Genomic DNA, 19,087 nt, shown 5'->3' on the forward strand with positions numbered 1-19,087 from the left:
TCTGCCTGCATGCTGTGTGTAATGATTAAGGCGTTGGTCCCCTGTGTGTGTGTGTGTGTGTGTGTGTGTGTGTGTGTGTGTGTGTGTGTGTGTGTGTGTGTGTGTGTATGCATCACGTGACTTACGTGGAGTCGGAGTCTGCGTTGCACTGCAGGAAGAAGCCAACACTCTTCTGGTGCGGCCGGTCTGGGTAGAAGCGAGGCATCACCATGATCTTCCAGGGCAGGTTCCTGACGAAGCAGGACGGGCTGAGAACAGACTCACTCAGCCGGCTGAACCTCTCCACCACAAAACGACATGTCGCCTCCGAACGCCAGCTGGTATCTACATACACGGGAGAGGAGGGGCAGAGTGGGTCCATCAGGGTGGGTCCATCAGGGTGTGTGTGTGGGTCCATCAGGGTGTGTGTGCAGGTGAGTCCTCCTCACCATCCTCCATGTCCTCCTCTGTGTTGTGTCCGTCTGCCATGGCAACGTTCCCGTTAATCACCGGGTTGGCTGGGATTCTCGGGGGATCGTCTGTGTCCCCAGCTGCACACACACACACACACACACAGAGAGGAAGACGTCAGATAAACAGAGATATCAGGGCAGGAAGACACCAGCATGGTGATTTCTTGTTAGTATCACGGTCAAGGAATCAAAACGCCAGGTGGATATAACTTCTTTAGGAAAACACTCCCGATGTAGGAAACTACCATCACATTGTGTTGTCATTCAGAGTCACGTATTTTCCAAGCTACATCACATTATGTTGTCATTCAGAGTCACGTATTTTCCAAGCTACATCACATTGTGTTGTCATTCAGAGTCACGTATTTTCCAAGCTACATCGCATTATGTTGTCATTCAGAGTCACGTGTTTTCCAAGCCACATCACATTCTGTTGTCATTCAGAGTCACGTATTTTCCAAGCTACATCGCATTGTGTTGTCATTCAGAGTCACGTATTTTCCAAGCTACATCGCATTGTGTTGTCATTCAGAGTCACGTATTTTCCAAGCTACATCACATTGTGTTGTCATTCAGAGTCACGTATTTTCCAAGCTACATCACATTGTGTTGTCATTCAGAGTCACGTGTTTTCCAAGCTACAAGTTATGATGACTGGGTCAGTTTATAACACTGATCTGTGTGGTGGTTATGATGACTGGGTCAGTTTATAACACTGATCTGTGTGGTGGTTATGATGACTGGGTCAGTTTATAACACGGATCTGTAAGGTGGTTATGATGACTGGGTCAGTTTATAACACTGATCTGTGTGGTGGTTATGATGACTGGGTCAGTTTATAACACTGATCTGTAAGGTGGTTATGATGACTGGGTCAGTTTATAACACTGATCTGTGTGGTGGTTATGATGACTGGGTCAGTTTATAACACTGATCTGTGTGGTGGTTATGATGACTGGGTCAGTTTCTAACACTGATCTGTGTGGTGGTTATGATGACTGGGTCAGTTTCTAACACTGATCTGTGTGGTGGTTATGATGACTGGGTCAGTTTATAACACTGATCTGTATGGTGGTTTCCTTGTGATGTCTGTGCTAAATCTTCATTTCCCTGCAATCTAAACATGCTGTTCGCATCCCAAATAGCACCCTATTCCCTACATAGAGCTCTGGTCTAAAGTAGTGCACTATGGGCCCTATTCCCTATATTGAACTCTGGTCTAAAGTAGTGCACTATAGGCCCTATTCCCTATATAGTGCACTACTTTTAACCAGGGCCCGATTTAGGATGCGGACACTGTCTGGTCGTCTTTAACCATCAGGAAGAACACTGTAGTGCCGAGGCAGTGTCGCAGCAGCAGCAGTGTGTGCGTCTGTGTGTCGACTACAGCAGTCTGGTAATTAGTAACAATGAAGGATTAAGCTGTGAGCTCCTCTGACACACACACAAGCCTGTGTAGCTGCTTTAGGAAGGGGACAGGAGGAACTCAGGCAGGTAATTACCCAGACAAAGAGCCCGGGACTAGTCTCATCAATCACAACGAAGATGTCTACTGAAGAACAACACAGGAAGTCTATCTCAAACGGCACACTATTCCCTATATAGTGCACTACTTTAGACCAGAGCCCAATGGCACACTATTCCCTATATAGCGCACTACTTTTATCCAGAGCCCAATGGTACACTATTCCCTATATAGTACACTACTTTTATCCAGAGCCCAATGGCACACTATTCCCTATATAGTACACAACTTTAGACCAGGCCCCAAATGGCACACTATTCCCTATATAGTGCACTACTTTAGACCAGAGCCCGATTGTACACTATTCCCTATATAGTGCACTACTTTAGACCAGACCCCAATGGCACACTATTCCCTATATAGTACACTACTTTTAACCAGAGCCCAATGGCACACTATTCCCTATATAGTACACTACTTTAGACCAGAGCCCAATGGCACCCTATTCCCTATATAGTACACTACTTTTAACCAGAGCCCGATGGCACACTATTCCCTACATAGTGCACTACTTTAGACCAGGGCCCCTAGGGAAGGTGTAGAGAATAGGGTACCAGAGTCAGACTAAGAGTGAGAGTCAGTAAAGTATACCTCGTCTCTGTCAGCAGTTCTACAGTCAGTTTGAATGACAGAAAAGCATCTCATATATATATATATATTAGTGTGTCCTTACCTACCCTAGCAGTATGAGTGTCATCTCTTCTGTGTCCGTGTGAGACAGCCTGGTTGCATGTACTGAGTGTGTGTGTGTATATGGAGCCCCAGTGAGCCCCGCTCACGAGACTGGCCTCATTTTTCCAAGTGGATTACAGGCAGCTAACGACATGTGTCACTCAGCCTGCGTCCCTGATGACTCCCTATTCCAGGGATCCTCAACTAGATTCAGCCGCGAGCCGAGTGGCTGTTCAGGGGGCCGGGCTCCCGAGAGGCTGTTCAGGGGGCCAGGCTCCCTCAGGCTGTTCAGGGGGCCGGGCTCCCGAGAAGCTGTTCAGGGGGCCGGGCTCCCGAGAGGCTGTTCAGGGGGCCGGGCTCCCGAGAGGCTGTTCAGGGGGCCGGGCTCCCGAGAGGCTGTTCAGGGGGCCGGGCTCCCGAGTGGGCTCCCAGGTGGCGCAGCGGTCTAAAGCACTACATCTCAGTGCTAGAGGCATCACTACAGACCCTGGTTCAATCCTGGGCTGGATCACAACCGGCCGTGATTGGAAGTCCCATGGGGTGGTGCACCATTTTCCCAGCGTCGTCCGGGTTACGGGAGGGTTTGGCCGGGGTAGGCAGTCATTGTAAATTAAGAATTTGTTCTTAACTGACTTGCCTAGTTAAATAAAAGCTTAAATAAAATAACAATATACTTACAAATAATTTGGAGATTGTGCTTCTTGCAGTCAATTTGCAAACAGATATATTGTTTGACTAAAACATAACCATTTTAATAGCCTCTAGCATGGAGATGCAGTGTCTTAGACCGCTGAACCAGGTACTGTAGTGATATAGCCTCTAGCATGGAGATGCAGTGCCTTAGACCGCTGAACCAGGTACTGTAGTGATATAGCCTCTAGCATGGAGATGCAGTGTCTTAGACCGCTGAACCAGGGACTGTAGTGATATAGCCTCTAGCACTGTGATGCAGTGTCTTAGACCGCTGAACCAGGTAATGTAGTGATATAGCCTCTAGCACTGAGATGCAGTGTCTTAGACCGCTGAACCAGGTACTGTAGTGATATAGCCTGTAGCACTGAGATGCAGTGTCTTAGACCGCTGAACCAGGTACTGTAGTGATATAGCCTCTAGCACTGAGATGCAGTGTCTTAGACCACTGAACCAGGTAATGTAGTGATATAGCCTCTAGCACTGAGATGCAGTGTCTTAGACCGCTGAACCAGGTACTGTAGTGATATAGCCTCTAGCACTGAGATGCAGTGTCTTAGACCGCTGATCCAGGTACTGTAGTGATATAGCCTCTAGCATGGAGATGCAGTGTCTTAGACCGCTGAACCAGGTACTGTAGTGATATAGCCTCTAGCACTGAGATGCAGTGTCTTAGACCGCTGAACCAGGTACTGCAGTGATATAGCCTCTAGCACTGAGATGCAGTGTCTTAGACCGCTGAACCAGGTACTGTAGTGATATAGCCTCTAGCACTGAGATGCAGTGTCTTAGACCGCTGAACCAGGTAATGTAGTGATATAGCCTCTAGCACTGAGATGCAGTGTCTTAGACCGCTGAACCAGGTAATGTAGTGATATAGCCTCTAGCACTGAGATGCAGTGTCTTAGACCGCTGAACCAGGTAATGTAGTGATATAGCCTCTAGCACTGAGATGCAGTGTCTTAGACCGCTGAACCAGGTAATGTAGTGATATAGCCTCTAGCATGGAGATGCAGTGCCTTAGACCGCTGAACCAGGTACTGTAGTGATATAGCCTCTAGCATGGAGATGCAGTGTCTTAGACCGCTGAACCAGGTACTGTAGTGATATAGCCTCTAGCATGGAGATGCAGTGTCTTAGACCGCTGAACCAGGGACTGTAGTGATTATAGCCTCTAGCACTGTGATGCAGTGTCTTAGACCGCTGAACCAGGTAATGTAGTGATATAGCCTCTAGCACTGAGATGCAGTGTCTTAGACCGCTGAACCAGGTACTGTAGTGATATAGCCTGTAGCACTGAGATGCAGTGTCTTAGACCGCTGAACCAGGTACTGTAGTGATATAGCCTCTAGCACTGAGATGCAGTGTCTTAGACCACTGAACCAGGTAATGTAGTGATATAGCCTCTAGCACTGAGATGCAGTGTCTTAGACCGCTGAACCAGGTACTGTAGTGATATAGCCTCTAGCATGGAGATGCAGTGTCTTAGACCGCTGAACCAGGGACTGTAGTGATATAGCCTCTAGCACTGAGATGCAGTGTCTTAGACCGCTGAACCAGGTAATGTAGTGATATAGCCTCTAGCACTGAGATGCAGTGTCTTAGACCGCTGAACCAGGTACTGTAGTGATATAGCCTCTAGCACTGAGATGCAGTGTCTTAGACCACTGAACCAGGGACTGTAGTGATATAGCCTCTAGCACTGAGATGCAGTGTCTTAGACCGCTGATCCAGGTACTGTAGTGATATAGCCTCTAGCATGGAGATGCAGTGTCTTAGACCGCTGAACCAGGTACTGTAGTGATATAGCCTCTAGCACTGAGATGCAGTGTCTTAGACCGCTGAACCAGGTACTGTAGTGATATAGCCTCTAGCACTGAGATGCAGTGTCTTAGACCGCTGAACCAGGTACTGCAGTGATATAGCCTCTAGCACTGAGATGCAGTGTCTTAGACCGCTGAACCAGGTACTGTAGTGATATAGCCTCTAGCACTGAGATGCAGTGTCTTAGACCGCTGAACCAGGTACTGTAGTGATATAGCCTCTAGCACTGAGATGCAGTGTCTTAGACCGCTGAACCAGGTAATGTAGTGATATAGCCTCTAGCACTGAGATGCAGTGTCTTAGACCGCTGAACCAGGTAATGTAGTGATATAGCCTCTAGCACTGAGATGCAGTGTCTTAGACCGCTGAACCAGGTACTGTAGTGATATAGCCTCTAGCACTGAGATGCAGTGTCTTAGACCGCTGAACCAGGTACTGTAGTGATATAGCCTCTAGCACTGAGATGCAGTGTCTTAGACCGCTGAACCAGGTACTGTAGTGATATAGCCTCTAGCACTGAGATGCAGTGTCTTAGACCGCTGAACCAGGTACTGTAGTGATATAGCCTCTAGCACTGAGATGCAGTGTCTTAGACCGCTGAACCAGGTACTGTAGTGATATAGCCTCTAGCACTGAGATGCAGTGTCTTAGACCGCTGAACCAGGTACTGTAGTGATATAGCCTCTAGCACTGTGATGCAGTGCCTTAGACCACTGAACCAGGTAATGTAGTGATATAGCCTGTAGCACTGAGATGCAGTGTCTTAGACCGCTGAACCAGGTACTGTAGTGATATAGCCTCTAGCACTGAGATGCAGTGTCTTAGACCACTGAACCAGGTAATGTAGTGATATAGCCTCTAGCACTGAGATGCAGTGTCTTAGACCGCTGTGATACAGTCTGGACTGGAACCAGGGACTGTAGTGATATAGCCTCTAGCACTGAGATGCAGTGTCTTAGACCGCTGAACCAGGTACTGTAGTGATATAGCCTCTAGCACTGAGATGCAGTGTCTTAGACCACTGAACCAGGTATGATACTGCATCTCAGTGCTAGAGGCTATGTCTTAGACCGCTGTGCAGATCTCATATGTAATGTTTTAATTAGTTATTATCATATTGATTAATTTTATGTCACAAAAAAAAACTTTCATAAACACTGAATATAATGTAGACCTACTTGTTAGGGTAACTTAGGGTAAATCTCCACCCGGGGTAACAAGCCCCCTGCCTGTACTTCTCACAGAAACCACTTCGTCACTATCCCTCCCCCCAAACACTTTCCCTTGTTTTCACTACTCTTTCTCAACAAAAAAATATTATCTGACTCACAATTTTTTTTAAGTCATTCCAAAATAAATGAAATTGGAAGGGGAGAGACGTTGTACCCCAAACCACCCTACAATTGGCAGACGTTACATTTCACCCCTCTCTCCCCTAGGCACATGTCAGTGTTAACATGCTTCTGCTAAACATCCTGGGTTTAAAACGGCGACATTCGCGCATATTTAGGAGATGAGAAATAAATACAAGTAGGACTGGAAAGCTGGGATTTCTCTCTTTTTGAACCAAAAGCCTTTAAAACTGCTGTTTCTGAGATTTAATGCACAACAATTCTTCACTTCTTGTCAGACTGCATGTTTCCCTCCCTATGGCACTGAGAACAGGGATGAGCCACGAGAGGAATATGTATCTAGCATAGAACAACAAGCCGACAAGGTAAATAAGACACAAATATTCTACTATGGGGTTGTTAGATTTTCTTATTATGTACTTGTTTTGTTTGCAGAGGAAAAGTAAATGTGGAATGATATCGCAGCTACAAAATGCGCCTCAGCAGAAATATTTGTTATAATGTTCGATATTTGTTGTTGTTGTGTGGCGGTAATGATTTTATCGTGGTGCAGCACCACAGCAAAAGGAGCAATACGTTTGACCAGGTCACATGGGGTAGACCCAAAGGCAGCACTATACAGGGAATGGGACAATAGGGTAGACCCAAAGGCAGCACTATACAGGGAATGGGACAATAGGGTAGACCCAAAGGCAGCACTATACAGGGAATGGGACAATAGGGTAGACCCAAAGGCAGCACTATACAGGGAATGGGACAATAGGGTAGACCCAAAGGCAGCACTATACAGGGAATGGGACAATAGGTTTGACCAGGTCACCATTCCCATTTCTCCTATAGAGCTCAATTTTTATGGAACGGTCTGCCTACCCATGTCAGAGACGCAAACTCAGTCTCAACCTTTAAGTCTTTACTGAAGACTCATCTCTTCAGTGGGTCATATGATTGAGTGTAGTCTGGCCCAGGAGTGGGAAGGTGAACGGAAAGGCTCTGGAGCAACGAACCGCCCTTGCTGTCTCTGCCTGGCCGGTTCCCCTCTTTCCACTGGGATTCTCTGCCTCTAACCCTATTACATGGGCTGAGTCACTGGCTTACTGGGGCTCTCTCATACCATCCCTGGGAGGGGTGCGTCACCTGAGTGGGTTGAGTCACTGATGTGATCTTCCTGTCTGGGTTGGCGCCCCCCCTTGGGTTGTGCCGTGGCGGAGATCTTTGTGGGCTATACTCGGCCTTGTCTCAGGATGGTAAATTGGTGGTTGAAGATATCCCTCTAGTGGTGTGGGGGCTGTGCTTTGGCAAAGTGGGTGGGGTTATATCCTTCCTGTTTGGCCCTGTACAGGGGTGTCCTCAGACGGGGCCACAGTGTCTCCTGACCCCTCCTGTCTCAGCCTCCAGTATTTATGCTACAGTAGTTTATGTGTCGGGGGGCTAGGGTCAGTTTGTTATATCTGGAGTACCTCTCCTGTCCTATTCGGTGTCCTGTGTGAATTTAAGTATGCTCTCTCTAATTCTCTCTCTCTGAGGACCTGAGCCCTAGGACCATGCCTCAGGACTACCTGACATGATGACTCCTTGCTGTCCCCAGTCCACCTGGCCGTGCTGCTGCTCCAGTTTCAACTGTTCTGCCTTATTATTATTGGACCATGCTGGTCATTTATGAACATTTTGGCCATGTTCTGTTATAATCTCCACCCGGCACAGCCAGAAGAGGACTGGCCACCCCACATAGCCTGATTCCTCTATTGGTTTATTCCTAGGTTCCTGACTTTCTAGGGAGTTTTTCAAAGCCACCGTGCTTCTACACCTGCATTGCTTGCTGTTTGGAGTTTTAGGCTGCGTTTCTGTAGAGCACTTTGAGATATCAGCTGATGTACGAAGGGCTATATAAATACATTTGATTTGGTCACATAGGGTAGACCCAAAGGCTGCACTATGCAGGGAATGGGACAATAGGTTTGACCAGGTCACATAGGGTAGACCCAAAGGCAGCACTATACAGGGAATGGGACAATGACCAGGTCACATGGGGTAGACCCAAAGGCAGTGCACTATGCAGGGAATGGGACAATAGGTTTTGCTATGAAAAGTTAGAGCATTAGATCACATATTTTGGTATTGCCTCCATGTAGCTTGTTTGTGGCCACAGGTTGAAGGCTGAAAAATATCAACATGAATCTAAAATTACCCGATAAATAGCGCTGTTGGGAGAGTCGGAAAACCATAAATCAACTACCTGGAAATCACAAGAGGGCTGTTGATAGAGGTGGGATCAGGCATTAAATGTACTTTTTGGACCACCAGCCACCGTAGCAGGTAGATTAAAAAAAAATATATGTGATTCATTTAATTGCTTTAAAAAAATATTTAAAAAAAACAGCAGAAATACGTTAAACAGCTACTGCAGCATTTATTTAGCTATAAATGTGATAAAACGTCACTATTTTTTTTACTCACAAATGCAGGTGGAATGGTCACACTGGAGCCTTGACCTCTTACCCACCAATGCCAAAAATCTACCTGCATTTGGCAGGTGTTAATTTTAGGCCCTGGATGGGATGGACTGAGAGTAGTTGGGGGGGCGGGGTTTAAAGAGTCGTTGGGGGGCGGGGTTTAAAGAGTAGTTGGGGGGTGGGGTTTAAAGAGTAGTTGGGGGGCGGGTTTAAAGAGTAGTTGGGGGGCAGGGTTTAAAGAGTAGTTGGGGGGCAGGGTTTAAAGAGTAGTTGGGGGGCAGGGTTTAAAGAGTAGTTGGGGGGCAGGGTTTAAAGAATAGTTGGGGGGCAGGGTTTAAAGAATAGTTGGGGGGCGGGGTTTAAAGAGTAGTTGGGGGGCGGGGTTTAAAGAGTAGTTGGGGGGCGGGGTTTAAAGAGTAGTTGGGGGGGCAGGGTTTAAAGAGTAGTTGGGGGGGCAGGGTTTAAAGAGTAGTTGGGGGGGGCGGGGTTTAAAGAGTAGTTGGGGGGCGGGGTTTAAAGAGTAGTTGGGGGGCAGGGTTTAAAAACTCACCTTCTATAACAGTTATGACTGAAAATACAAGTACATGAAAATATGGACTCATCAACCCAAAGGATGGCTACTTTGAAGAATCTCAAACATAAACTAAATATATTTTAACACTTTTTTGGTAATTACATGATTCCATATGTTATTTCATAGTTTTGATGTCTTCACTAGTCTCCTACAATATAGAAAATGGTAAAATAAAGAAAAACCCTTGAATGAGTAGGTATGTCCGATCTTTTGAATGGTACTTACTGTACATGTAACAAAAGAAAAAGCTGTAAAAACTACATATTTTTGTCCCCAGAAGAGTCTGTCCTGCATCTCAGTAGGAGTGCTGATCTCAGATCAGTCTGTCCTGCATCTCAGTAGGAGTGCTGATCTAGAATCAGTTTGTCCTGCATCTCAGTAGGAGTGATGCTCTATAAATCAGTCTGTCCTGCATCTCAGTAGGAGTGCTGATCTCAGATCAGTTTGTCCTGCATCTCAGTAGGAGTGCTGATCTCAGATCAGTTTGTCCTGCATCTCAGTAGGAGTGCTGATCTCAGATCAGTCTGTCCTGCATCTCAGTAGGAGTGCTGATCTCAGATCAGTTTGTCTTGCATCTCAGTAGGAGTGCTGATCTCAGGTCAGTCTGTCCTGCATCTCAGTGATGCTCTATAAATCAGTTTGTCCTGCATCTCAGTAGGAGTGCTGATCTCAGATCAGTTTGTCCTGCATCTCTGTAGGAGTGCTGATCTCAGATCAGTTTGTCCTGCATCTCAGTAGGAGTGCTGATCTCAGATCAGTTTGTCCTGCATCTCAGTAGGAGTGCTGATCTCAGATCAGTTTGCCCTGCATCTCAGTAGGAGTGCTGATCTAGAATCAGTTTGTCCTGCATCTCAGTAGGAGTGATGCTCTATAAATCAGTTTGCCCTGCATCTCAGTAGGAGTGCTGATCTCAGATCAGTTTGTCCTGCATCTCAGTAGGAGTGATGCTCTATAAATCAGTTTGCCCTGCTTCTCAGTAGGAGTGCTGATCTCAGATCAGTTTGTCCTGCATCTCAGTAAGAGTGCTGCTCTGGGGTCAGTTTGTCCTGCATCAATTTTTTTATTTATTTATTTTACCTTTATTTAACCAGGCAAGTCAGTTAAGAACACATTCTTATTTTCAATGACGGCCTGGGAACAGTGGGTTAACTGCCCTGTTCAGGGGCAGAACGACAGATTTGTACCTTGTCAGCTCAGGGGATTGAACTCGCAACCTTCCGGTTACTAGTCCAACGCTCTAACCACTAGGCTATGCTGCCGCCCCAATAGGAGTGCTCATCTAGGATCAGTTTGTCCTGCATCTCAGAGTAGGAGTGCTTACCACTGGTGTTAAGTTAGGTACATTTAGTAAGATGTTAAAATGAAAATTTTTATAAAAATGACACAGTGCCAATGTAAACCAACTGGTTGTAGTGTATGACTATTACGGTGGAAGGCCTCTTGTCCATGCACCTCGACTAGACCTGAATCTGCTCATCCAAACACCAGTTGTGTAAATAAATCAGAGATTCTATCAGTTGGACTGATGCACCTGTGGTAATGATGAATGATATGTAATCTCCATCCTATGCATCACAAATGATCATAATGCTAAAAAAAAGTGCATGCAATTGACTAACATTTTTGCTAAACTGTCAGAAATGTTGTTGACTGTCCCAACCTAATGGGGATCAATAAAAATGGCGAGCCACGCGCGTTGTCTTCAATACAATGAAGCAGCAAATCCCCGCGCGCTGGCTGTGTCGATGCAACCTCCACATGCAGGCCTTGCCGCAGAAACATAAACCCTGCCAACCACCTCGAGTTCTTATGTTGGCTAAATCCTCAACTTGGCTAAACGCCATCTATCTAGCTGTGCACCATTACATATTTCCGGGCATCTTTTGGGCACAGGTGCTTATTTCAGTAACGTTAGTTCGCAAAGCTAGTTTAGACTATCGTTGATGTACGGCAAAACCAAATTGACGCATCGGTGTTGATTAACTTGAATTGTAAGCTAGCTAGTACCTCTTTGCTAGCTAATGAAATAGGTAGATAGATATCACCACTGCTAAATTAGTTAGCCATCCAGCTAGCAACATGATTATTTCATGTATAGCTAGCACATTTGAAAATCACATCAATGACATGCGAGTCTCAATGACGATGATGCAAACCATTCCCTTTATAAAAACGTAAACAAACAGCTAAGGGCCTTGCTTCAAATGGATCGCTTTAAAATGCTAGCTAAGTATCCACCATCTTGGAATCGCCACACACCCCCCCGGTCCACGGAGAGGCCTCATATAACGGTCACTAAAGGCCAACCATTTTCAGTTAACAAATCAGCAAAACAATTATATTACAAATACAAATTATTAAATTATACATATATTGTTTACAACTAAACTGAGTGATCGTACCTTGTTACCTGGCTACTGTTACCAGGCTACTGTAGCTTGGCTACCGTTCGCTGATTAGCGGCTAGCTGGCGTTAGTTAGCTAATTACAAATACATTACACAGTTGGGTTGGCTAGTTAGGCAAACAAATAGTAAACGCACCGTAACCATTAGATCCCTGTAAAAAAATACCTTAACCAACTTACCAATTGGTCTGTCAAATGTGTAAGTAAATAGCAACATTTGCCTAATACCTGCTGGGTCATTAATAACCATTGTTAAAACGGCATGCGTAGGCTCAAAGAGTCATGTGAAACAAGCTAACTTTAGCTAAGTGGGCTACTGTTTACAAAACATGAACGGGAGTGTAACATCCAGACTAAAAATGTTACCGTTAACCCCTGTGACCGGGGCACAAACGATCGATTTTGTAGCGCGAGTGAGAGCTATTGACCCGGGTTTATTTTGGCAACTAGTAGGTTGGCTAGCTAACGGCGATGAATGAATTGCACATGCTATTGCTAACTAGCCAACTGATCAAAATATAAATCCATGTAAGTTAAGCTTGTTAGGTGACAGATATACGACGGTTGTAAATATACTGTAAAAGCATGTGGTTTAAGTAATGTTTCACTCGTGTTGTCTTACGTTAAACCAAAACGGATGTTTTGACCATCGTTAGCTACCAAGTTGACTGCGCCACGTTTAATCACGCCGACTTGGACTAGCTAGCTAACGTCAAGACCGTGAGAGTGCAAGAAATCAGTCCGTGAATGTGCTAACCTGCCAGTTGCATATGTGTGATGTAAGTTAGCGAGTCGGCTAGTTACCGGCTAGTTACCGGGTCGTCCAACGTTAACTAACTAGTTACATCCAACGACGCTTGTATTTGACATGTCAACAACACTTAAGTTAAAGCTAAGCTAACGTTGGCTACTGACTAAACGAGGTCAGATGCTGCTGCTGCAATGGACGCATCATCAGCAAAATGAGTTGTGACCATTCAGTCTAGGCCTTGATGTTTACAGTGACGATACATCAGTTCACGCTAGCTATGCACTTCCAACTATTTTAATGTAATTGTTGTGTTAGTTTATCGTCCCCTTCCCGTGGCTTTTTCGTACCTTCCATCTCCATATCCTCGGGCTCGCTAAGTTGTTGCTCGCCGGCTTTCTGCTGCTGCTGTTGTTGAGTGTGGTGGTGGTTCATGTTGGCAACTGTTGTGAAGAGATGATGATGCCTGTTGTCTTTGTTCCCCTCGAACTTGTCTGTTGCTGGTTCCGCGGGGAGTCGGTTACTGGGTTGTTGGTGAGGTGTTTGAGGGTGCGGAGGTGGAATAGACAGGTCAAACCTGGTCGTCTGGGCCTGTTCTAAAACAACCTCGGCCTTTTCTCCCGTCAGCGCCGGGGATTGAGGGGAGGAGGTCGGTGGGGGAGCAGGCAGAGAAACGCGGACGTATTTACTTGCTATTCGCCCAATCTCGGCGCCTTGATGGGTGCAAGTCGCTGACGGTGGTGATGACTACGGCTCCAAAAAAGGGAGACCCGTTGAATTAAATAAATCCGACTTTTACACCGGGTAATATGGGGCAATTGGTGAAGTGAGAAAGACAACTCACGACCTGCAGCCTGAGAAACAAATACGGTTGCCCTGTTTTAAAGCCAACTGGCACAAGGCAGCCAACTAACGAAATGAGTCAATCAGGGAAAACAAATGTTCATAAACTATCAATGCACATTGAAATACAACTTTCCCTTCGATATTCCCAGTCCGTGTGCTCCTCCGATTGTCCCTCGTCTGGGGGAGAGCAGAGAAAAAAGCTATCCATTCAAACCTGCTTCTAATTTGGAATCGCAGTAATTTAGAAGTTTAGGGTGATAGCGATGCCACAGCCCGATATCGACTTTCCCACACATTAAATCACCGTATTAATATTAGCAACAAAATTCAGCACCTTGTCGCATTTCAAAACGTCTCTGTTCAATGAATAAATGTGCCCGGTCACAGCCAGAGCCTCTCACCCGCTTCCTTGGTTTGTGATGTTGAGTTTGAGGTAAAAACTCAAAATGGCGGTCGCGCTCTTCTCTGAAATGTCACATCCGCATGGAGATCTGAACACTCCCGCACACAGCAGAATCGCTGGGTCGCTCGCTGACTGACTGTGTATTTTTCATTAACCAATATACGGGTTAGCAATCATAGGCTACAACTCATGGGGGTAAAAAAATAAATAATCATAGCTAATATTATAGGTTAGTTGGTATAACGGGTTATAGCAGAGGTGTCAAGATCATTTTGCTCCGGGGGCCGCATTCGGTCTTCAACGAGGTCCGGAGGGCCGCACTGAAAACTGGTTATATTTCCACACCGTCAAAAAGTGCAAAAAAAAATTGTCCTCTATCCATCCTTTTTTGAATTTTCGATGCTCCCTGACTGTCTAGCCTTCATTTTGGTGATTATTAGCAAGCTGGACACAGTCAATAAACTGTATGAATGTAAGTCAATTATAATTTACAAAGTTTCGATTTGGTTTTAGTCATTTTACAGTAAGCCTATAATAAGTATGTTACAGTATGTTCCTTCGTCCCCCCAATTTTTTTGTTGACACCCCTGGGTTATAGCGTTTACCAGAAATAGGAGTGTACTGGATGCACCTTAAAGGGCCCATTTTCTTTAAAATAATTGCAACAAGACACTGCAAACACATAACATAAGTTTTATTCTCCAGTGCTATGGATATGAGTTGTAGAAATGGTATTATTTTCCCTGCTTTGGAGTATATTCTGTTTTAACCATATATGATGAGTCAATATCGCAGTGTAACAACAGTGGAAGGGCCCAACATCATTTTTTTTGTCTCTAAGCTTCAATTTTACAATCCAAAGAAATTCTCTGGTACATAACTGGACAACTGAACATTGCAACATTTTGACACAATACACTGATATAAGGCTGTATCACAACCGGCCGTGATTGGGAGTCCCATAGGGCATAGGGCAGCATTGGGAGTCCCATAGGGCAGCATTGGGAGTCCCATATGGAGTCCTATAGGGAAGCATTGGGAGTCCCATATGGAGTCCCATAGGGCAGCATTGGGAGTCCCATATGGAGTCCCATAGGGCAGTATTGGGAGTCCCATAGGGCATAGGGCAGCATTGGGAGTCCCATATGGAGTCCCATAGGGCAGCATTGGGAGTCCCATATGGAGTCCCATAGGACAGCATTGGGAGTCCCATATGGAGTCCCATAGGGCAACATTGGGAGTCCCATAGGGCATAGGGCAGCATTGGGAGTCCCATATGGAGTCCCATAGGGCATAGGGCAGCATTGGGAGTCCCATATGGAGTCCCATAGGGCAGCATTGGGAGTCCCATATGGAGTCCCATAGGGCATAGGGCAGCATTGGGAGTCCCATATGGAGTCCCATAGGGCAGCATTGGGAGTCCCATATGGAGTCCCATAGGGCAACATTGGGAGTCCCATATGGAGTCCCATAGGGCATAGGGCAGCATTGGGAGTCCCATATGGAGTCCCATAGGGCAGCATTGGGAGTCCCATATGGAGTCCCATAGGGCAGCATTGGGAGTCCCATAGGGCATAGGGCAGCATTGGGAGAACCATATGGAGTCCCATAGGGCAGCATTGGGAGTCCCATAGGGCAGCATTGGGAGTCTCATATGGAGTCCCATAGGGCAGCATTGGGAGTACCATATGGAGTCCCATAGGGCAGCATTGGGAGTCTCATATGGAGTCCCATAGGGCAGCATTGGGAGTGCCATATGGAGTCCCATAGGGCAGCATTGGGAGTCCCATATGGAGTCCCATAGGGCAGCATTGGGAGTCTCTGGTACATAACTGGACAACTGAACATTGCAACATTTTGACACAATGCACTGATATAAGGCTGTATCACAACCGGCCGTGATTGGGAGTCCCATAGGGCATAGGGCAGCATTGGGAGTCCCATATGGAGTCCTATATGGCAGCATTGGGAGTCCCATATGGAGTCCCATAGGGCATAGGGCAGCATTGGGAGTCCCATATGGAGTCCTATAGGGCAGCATTGGGAGTCCCATATGGAGTCCCATAGGGCAGCATTGGGAGTCCCATAGGGCAGCATTGGGAGTCACATATGGAGTCCCATAGGGCAGCATTGGGAGTCCCATATGGAGTCCCATATGGAGTCCCATAGGGCAGCATTGGGAGTCCCATAGGGCATAGGGCAGCATTGGGAGAACCATATGGAGTCCCATAGGGCAGCATTGGGAGTCCCATAGGGCATAGGGCAGCATTGGGAGTCCCATATGGAGTCCCATAGGGCAGCATTGGGAGTGCCATATGGAGTCCCATAGGGCAGCATTGGGAGTCCCATATGGAGTCCCATAGGGCAGCATTGGGAGTCCCATAGGGCAGCATTGGGAGTCCCATAGGGCAGCATTGGGAGTCCCATATGGAGTCCCATAGGGCATAGGGCAGCATTGGGAGTCCCATATGGAGTCCCATAGGGCAGCATTGGGAGTCCCATATGGAGTCCCATAGGGCAGCATTGGGAGTCTCTGGTACATAACTGGACAACTGAACATTGCAACATTTTGACACAATACACTGATATAAGGCTGTATCACAACCGGCCGTGATTGGGAGTCCCATAGGGCATAGGGCAGCATTGGGAGTCCCATATGGAGTCCTATAGGGCAGCATTGGGAGTCCCATATGGAGTCCCATAGGGCATAGGGCAGCATTGGGAGTCCCATAGGGCAGCATTGGGAGTCACATATGGAGTCCCATAGGGCAGCATTGGGAGTCCCATATGGAGTCCCATAGGGCATAGGGCAGCATTGGGAGTCCCATATGGAGTCCCATAGGGCAGCATTGGGAGTCCCATATGGAGTCCCATAGGGCAGCATTGGGAGTCCCATAGGGCATAGGGCAGCATTGGGAGAACCATATGGAGTCCCATAGGGCAGCATTGGGAGTCCCATAGGGCAGCATTGGGAGTCTCATATGGAGTCCCATAGGGCAGCATTGGGAGTACCATATGGAGTCCCATAGGGCAGCATTGGGAGTCTCATATGGAGTCCCATAGGGCAGCATTGGGAGTGCCATATGGAGTCCCATAGGGCAGCATTGGGAGTCCCATATGGAGTCCCATAGGGCAGCATTGGGAGTCTCTGGTACATAACTGGACAACTGAACATTGCAACATTTTGACACAATGCACTGATATAAGGCTGTATCACAACCGGCCGTGATTGGGAGTCCCATAGGGCATAGGGCAGCATTGGGAGTCCCATATGGAGTCCTATATGGCAGCATTGGGAGTCCCATATGGAGTCCCATAGGGCATAGGGCAGCATTGGGAGTCCCATATGGAGTCCTATAGGGCAGCATTGGGAGTCCCATATGGAGTCCCATAGGGCAGCATTGGGAGTCCCATAGGGCAGCATTGGGAGTCACATATGGAGTCCCATAGGGCAGCATTGGGAGTCCCATATGGAGTCCCATATGGAGTCCCATAGGGCAGCATTGGGAGTCCCATAGGGCATAGGGCAGCATTGGGAGAACCATATGGAGTCCCATAGGGCAGCATTGGGAGTCCCATAGGGCATAGGGCAGCATTGGGAGTCCCATATGGAGTCCCATAGGGCAGCATTGGGAGTGCCATATGGAGTCCCATAGGGCAGCATTGGGAGTCCCATATGGAGTCCCATAGGGCAGCATTGGGAGTCCCATAGGGCAGCATTGGGAGTCCCATAGGGCAGCATTGGGAGTCCCATATGGAGTCCCATAGGGCATAGGGCAGCATTGGGAGTCCCATATGGAGTCCCATAGGGCAGCATTGGGAGTCCCATATGGAGTCCCATAGGGCAGCATTGGGAGTCTCTGGTACATAACTGGACAACTGAACATTGCAACATTTTGACACAATACACTGATATAAGGCTGTATCACAACCGGCCGTGATTGGGAGTCCCATAGGGCATAGGGCAGCATTGGGAGTCCCATATGGAGTCCTATAGGGCAGCATTGGGAGTCCCATATGGAGTCCCATAGGGCATAGGGCAGCATTGGGAGTCCCATAGGGCAGCATTGGGAGTCACATATGGAGTCCCATAGGGCAGCATTGGGAGTCCCATATGGAGTCCCATAGGGCAGCATTGGGAGAACCATATGGAGTCCCATAGGGCAGCATTGGGAGTCTCATATGGAGTCCCATAGGGCAGCATTGGGAGTCCCATATGGAGTCCCATAGGGCAGCATTGGGAGTCTCATATGGAGTCCCATAGGGCAGCATTGGGAGTCCCATATGGAGTCCCATAGGGCATAGGGCAGCATTGGGAGTCCCATATGGAGTCCCATAGGGCAGCATTGGGAGTCTCATATGGAGTCCCATAGGGCAGCATTGGGAGTCCCATATGGAGTCCCATAGGGCAGCATTGGGAGTCCCATATGGAGTCCCATAGGGCATAGGGCAGCATTGGGAGTCCCATATGGAGTCCCATAGGGCAGCATTGGGAGTCTCTGGTACATAACTGGACAACTGAACATTGCAACATTTTGACACAATACACTGATATAAGGCTGTATCACAACCGGCCGTGATTGGGAGTCCCATAGGGCATAGGGCAGCATTGGGAGTCCCATATGGAGTCCTATAGGGCAGCATTGGGAGTCCCATAGGGCAGCATTGGGAGTCCCATAGGGCAGCATTGGGAGTCACATATGGAGTCCCATAGGGCAGCATTGGGAGTCCCATATGGAGTCCCATAGGGCAGCATTGGGAGAACCATATGGAGTCCCATAGGGCAGCATTGGGAGTCTCATATGGAGTCCCATAGGGCAGCATTGGGAGTCCCATATGGAGTCCCATAGGGCAGCATTGGGAGTCTCATATGGAGTCCCATAGGGCAGCATTGGGAGTCCCATATGGAGTCCCATAGGGCATAGGGCAGCATTGGGAGTCCCATATGGAGTCCCATAGGGCAGCATTGGGAGTCTCATATGGAGTCCCATAGGGCAGCATTGGGAGTCCCATATGGAGTCCCATAGGGCAGCATTGGGAGTCCCATATGGAGTCCCATAGGGCATAGGGCAGCATTGGGAGTCCCATATGGAGTCCCATAGGGCAGCATTGGGAGTCCCATATGGAGTCCCATAGGGCAACATT

The 19,087-nt window shown here is 47.4% G+C and overlaps 1 protein-coding gene across 7 annotated transcripts in view; it reads right to left on the reverse strand.

The window, feature by feature from the left end:
- The window catches only part of usp7 (ubiquitin specific peptidase 7 (herpes virus-associated)), a 71,848-nt gene extending 57,589 nt beyond the window's left edge, over nt 1–14,259 (reverse strand). Inside the window, exons 1-3 of one of the 7 annotated variants that reach the window (XM_031814466.1) lie at nt 13,044–14,259; nt 429–530; nt 126–324 (exon numbers count right to left, since the gene is read on the reverse strand). In XM_031814466.1, coding sequence (XP_031670326.1) covers nt 126–324; nt 429–530; nt 13,044–13,128 — 386 coding nt within the window. In that variant the 5' untranslated portion in view covers nt 13,129–14,259. Of the gene's footprint in view, nt 1–125; nt 325–428; nt 531–12,125; nt 12,260–12,567; nt 12,591–12,749; nt 12,772–13,043 lie in introns of those variants that run through there. The other 6 variants (XM_031814467.1, XM_031814474.1, XM_031814473.1 and 3 more) reach the window with 6 other exon arrangements.
- Nucleotides 14,260–19,087: the final 4,828 nt, after the last annotated feature.

Source organism: Oncorhynchus kisutch, unplaced genomic scaffold (assembly GCF_002021735.2).
Source record: "Oncorhynchus kisutch isolate 150728-3 unplaced genomic scaffold, Okis_V2 Okis06b-Okis10b_hom, whole genome shotgun sequence".
NCBI classification, from domain to species: Eukaryota; Metazoa; Chordata; class Actinopteri; order Salmoniformes; family Salmonidae; genus Oncorhynchus; species Oncorhynchus kisutch.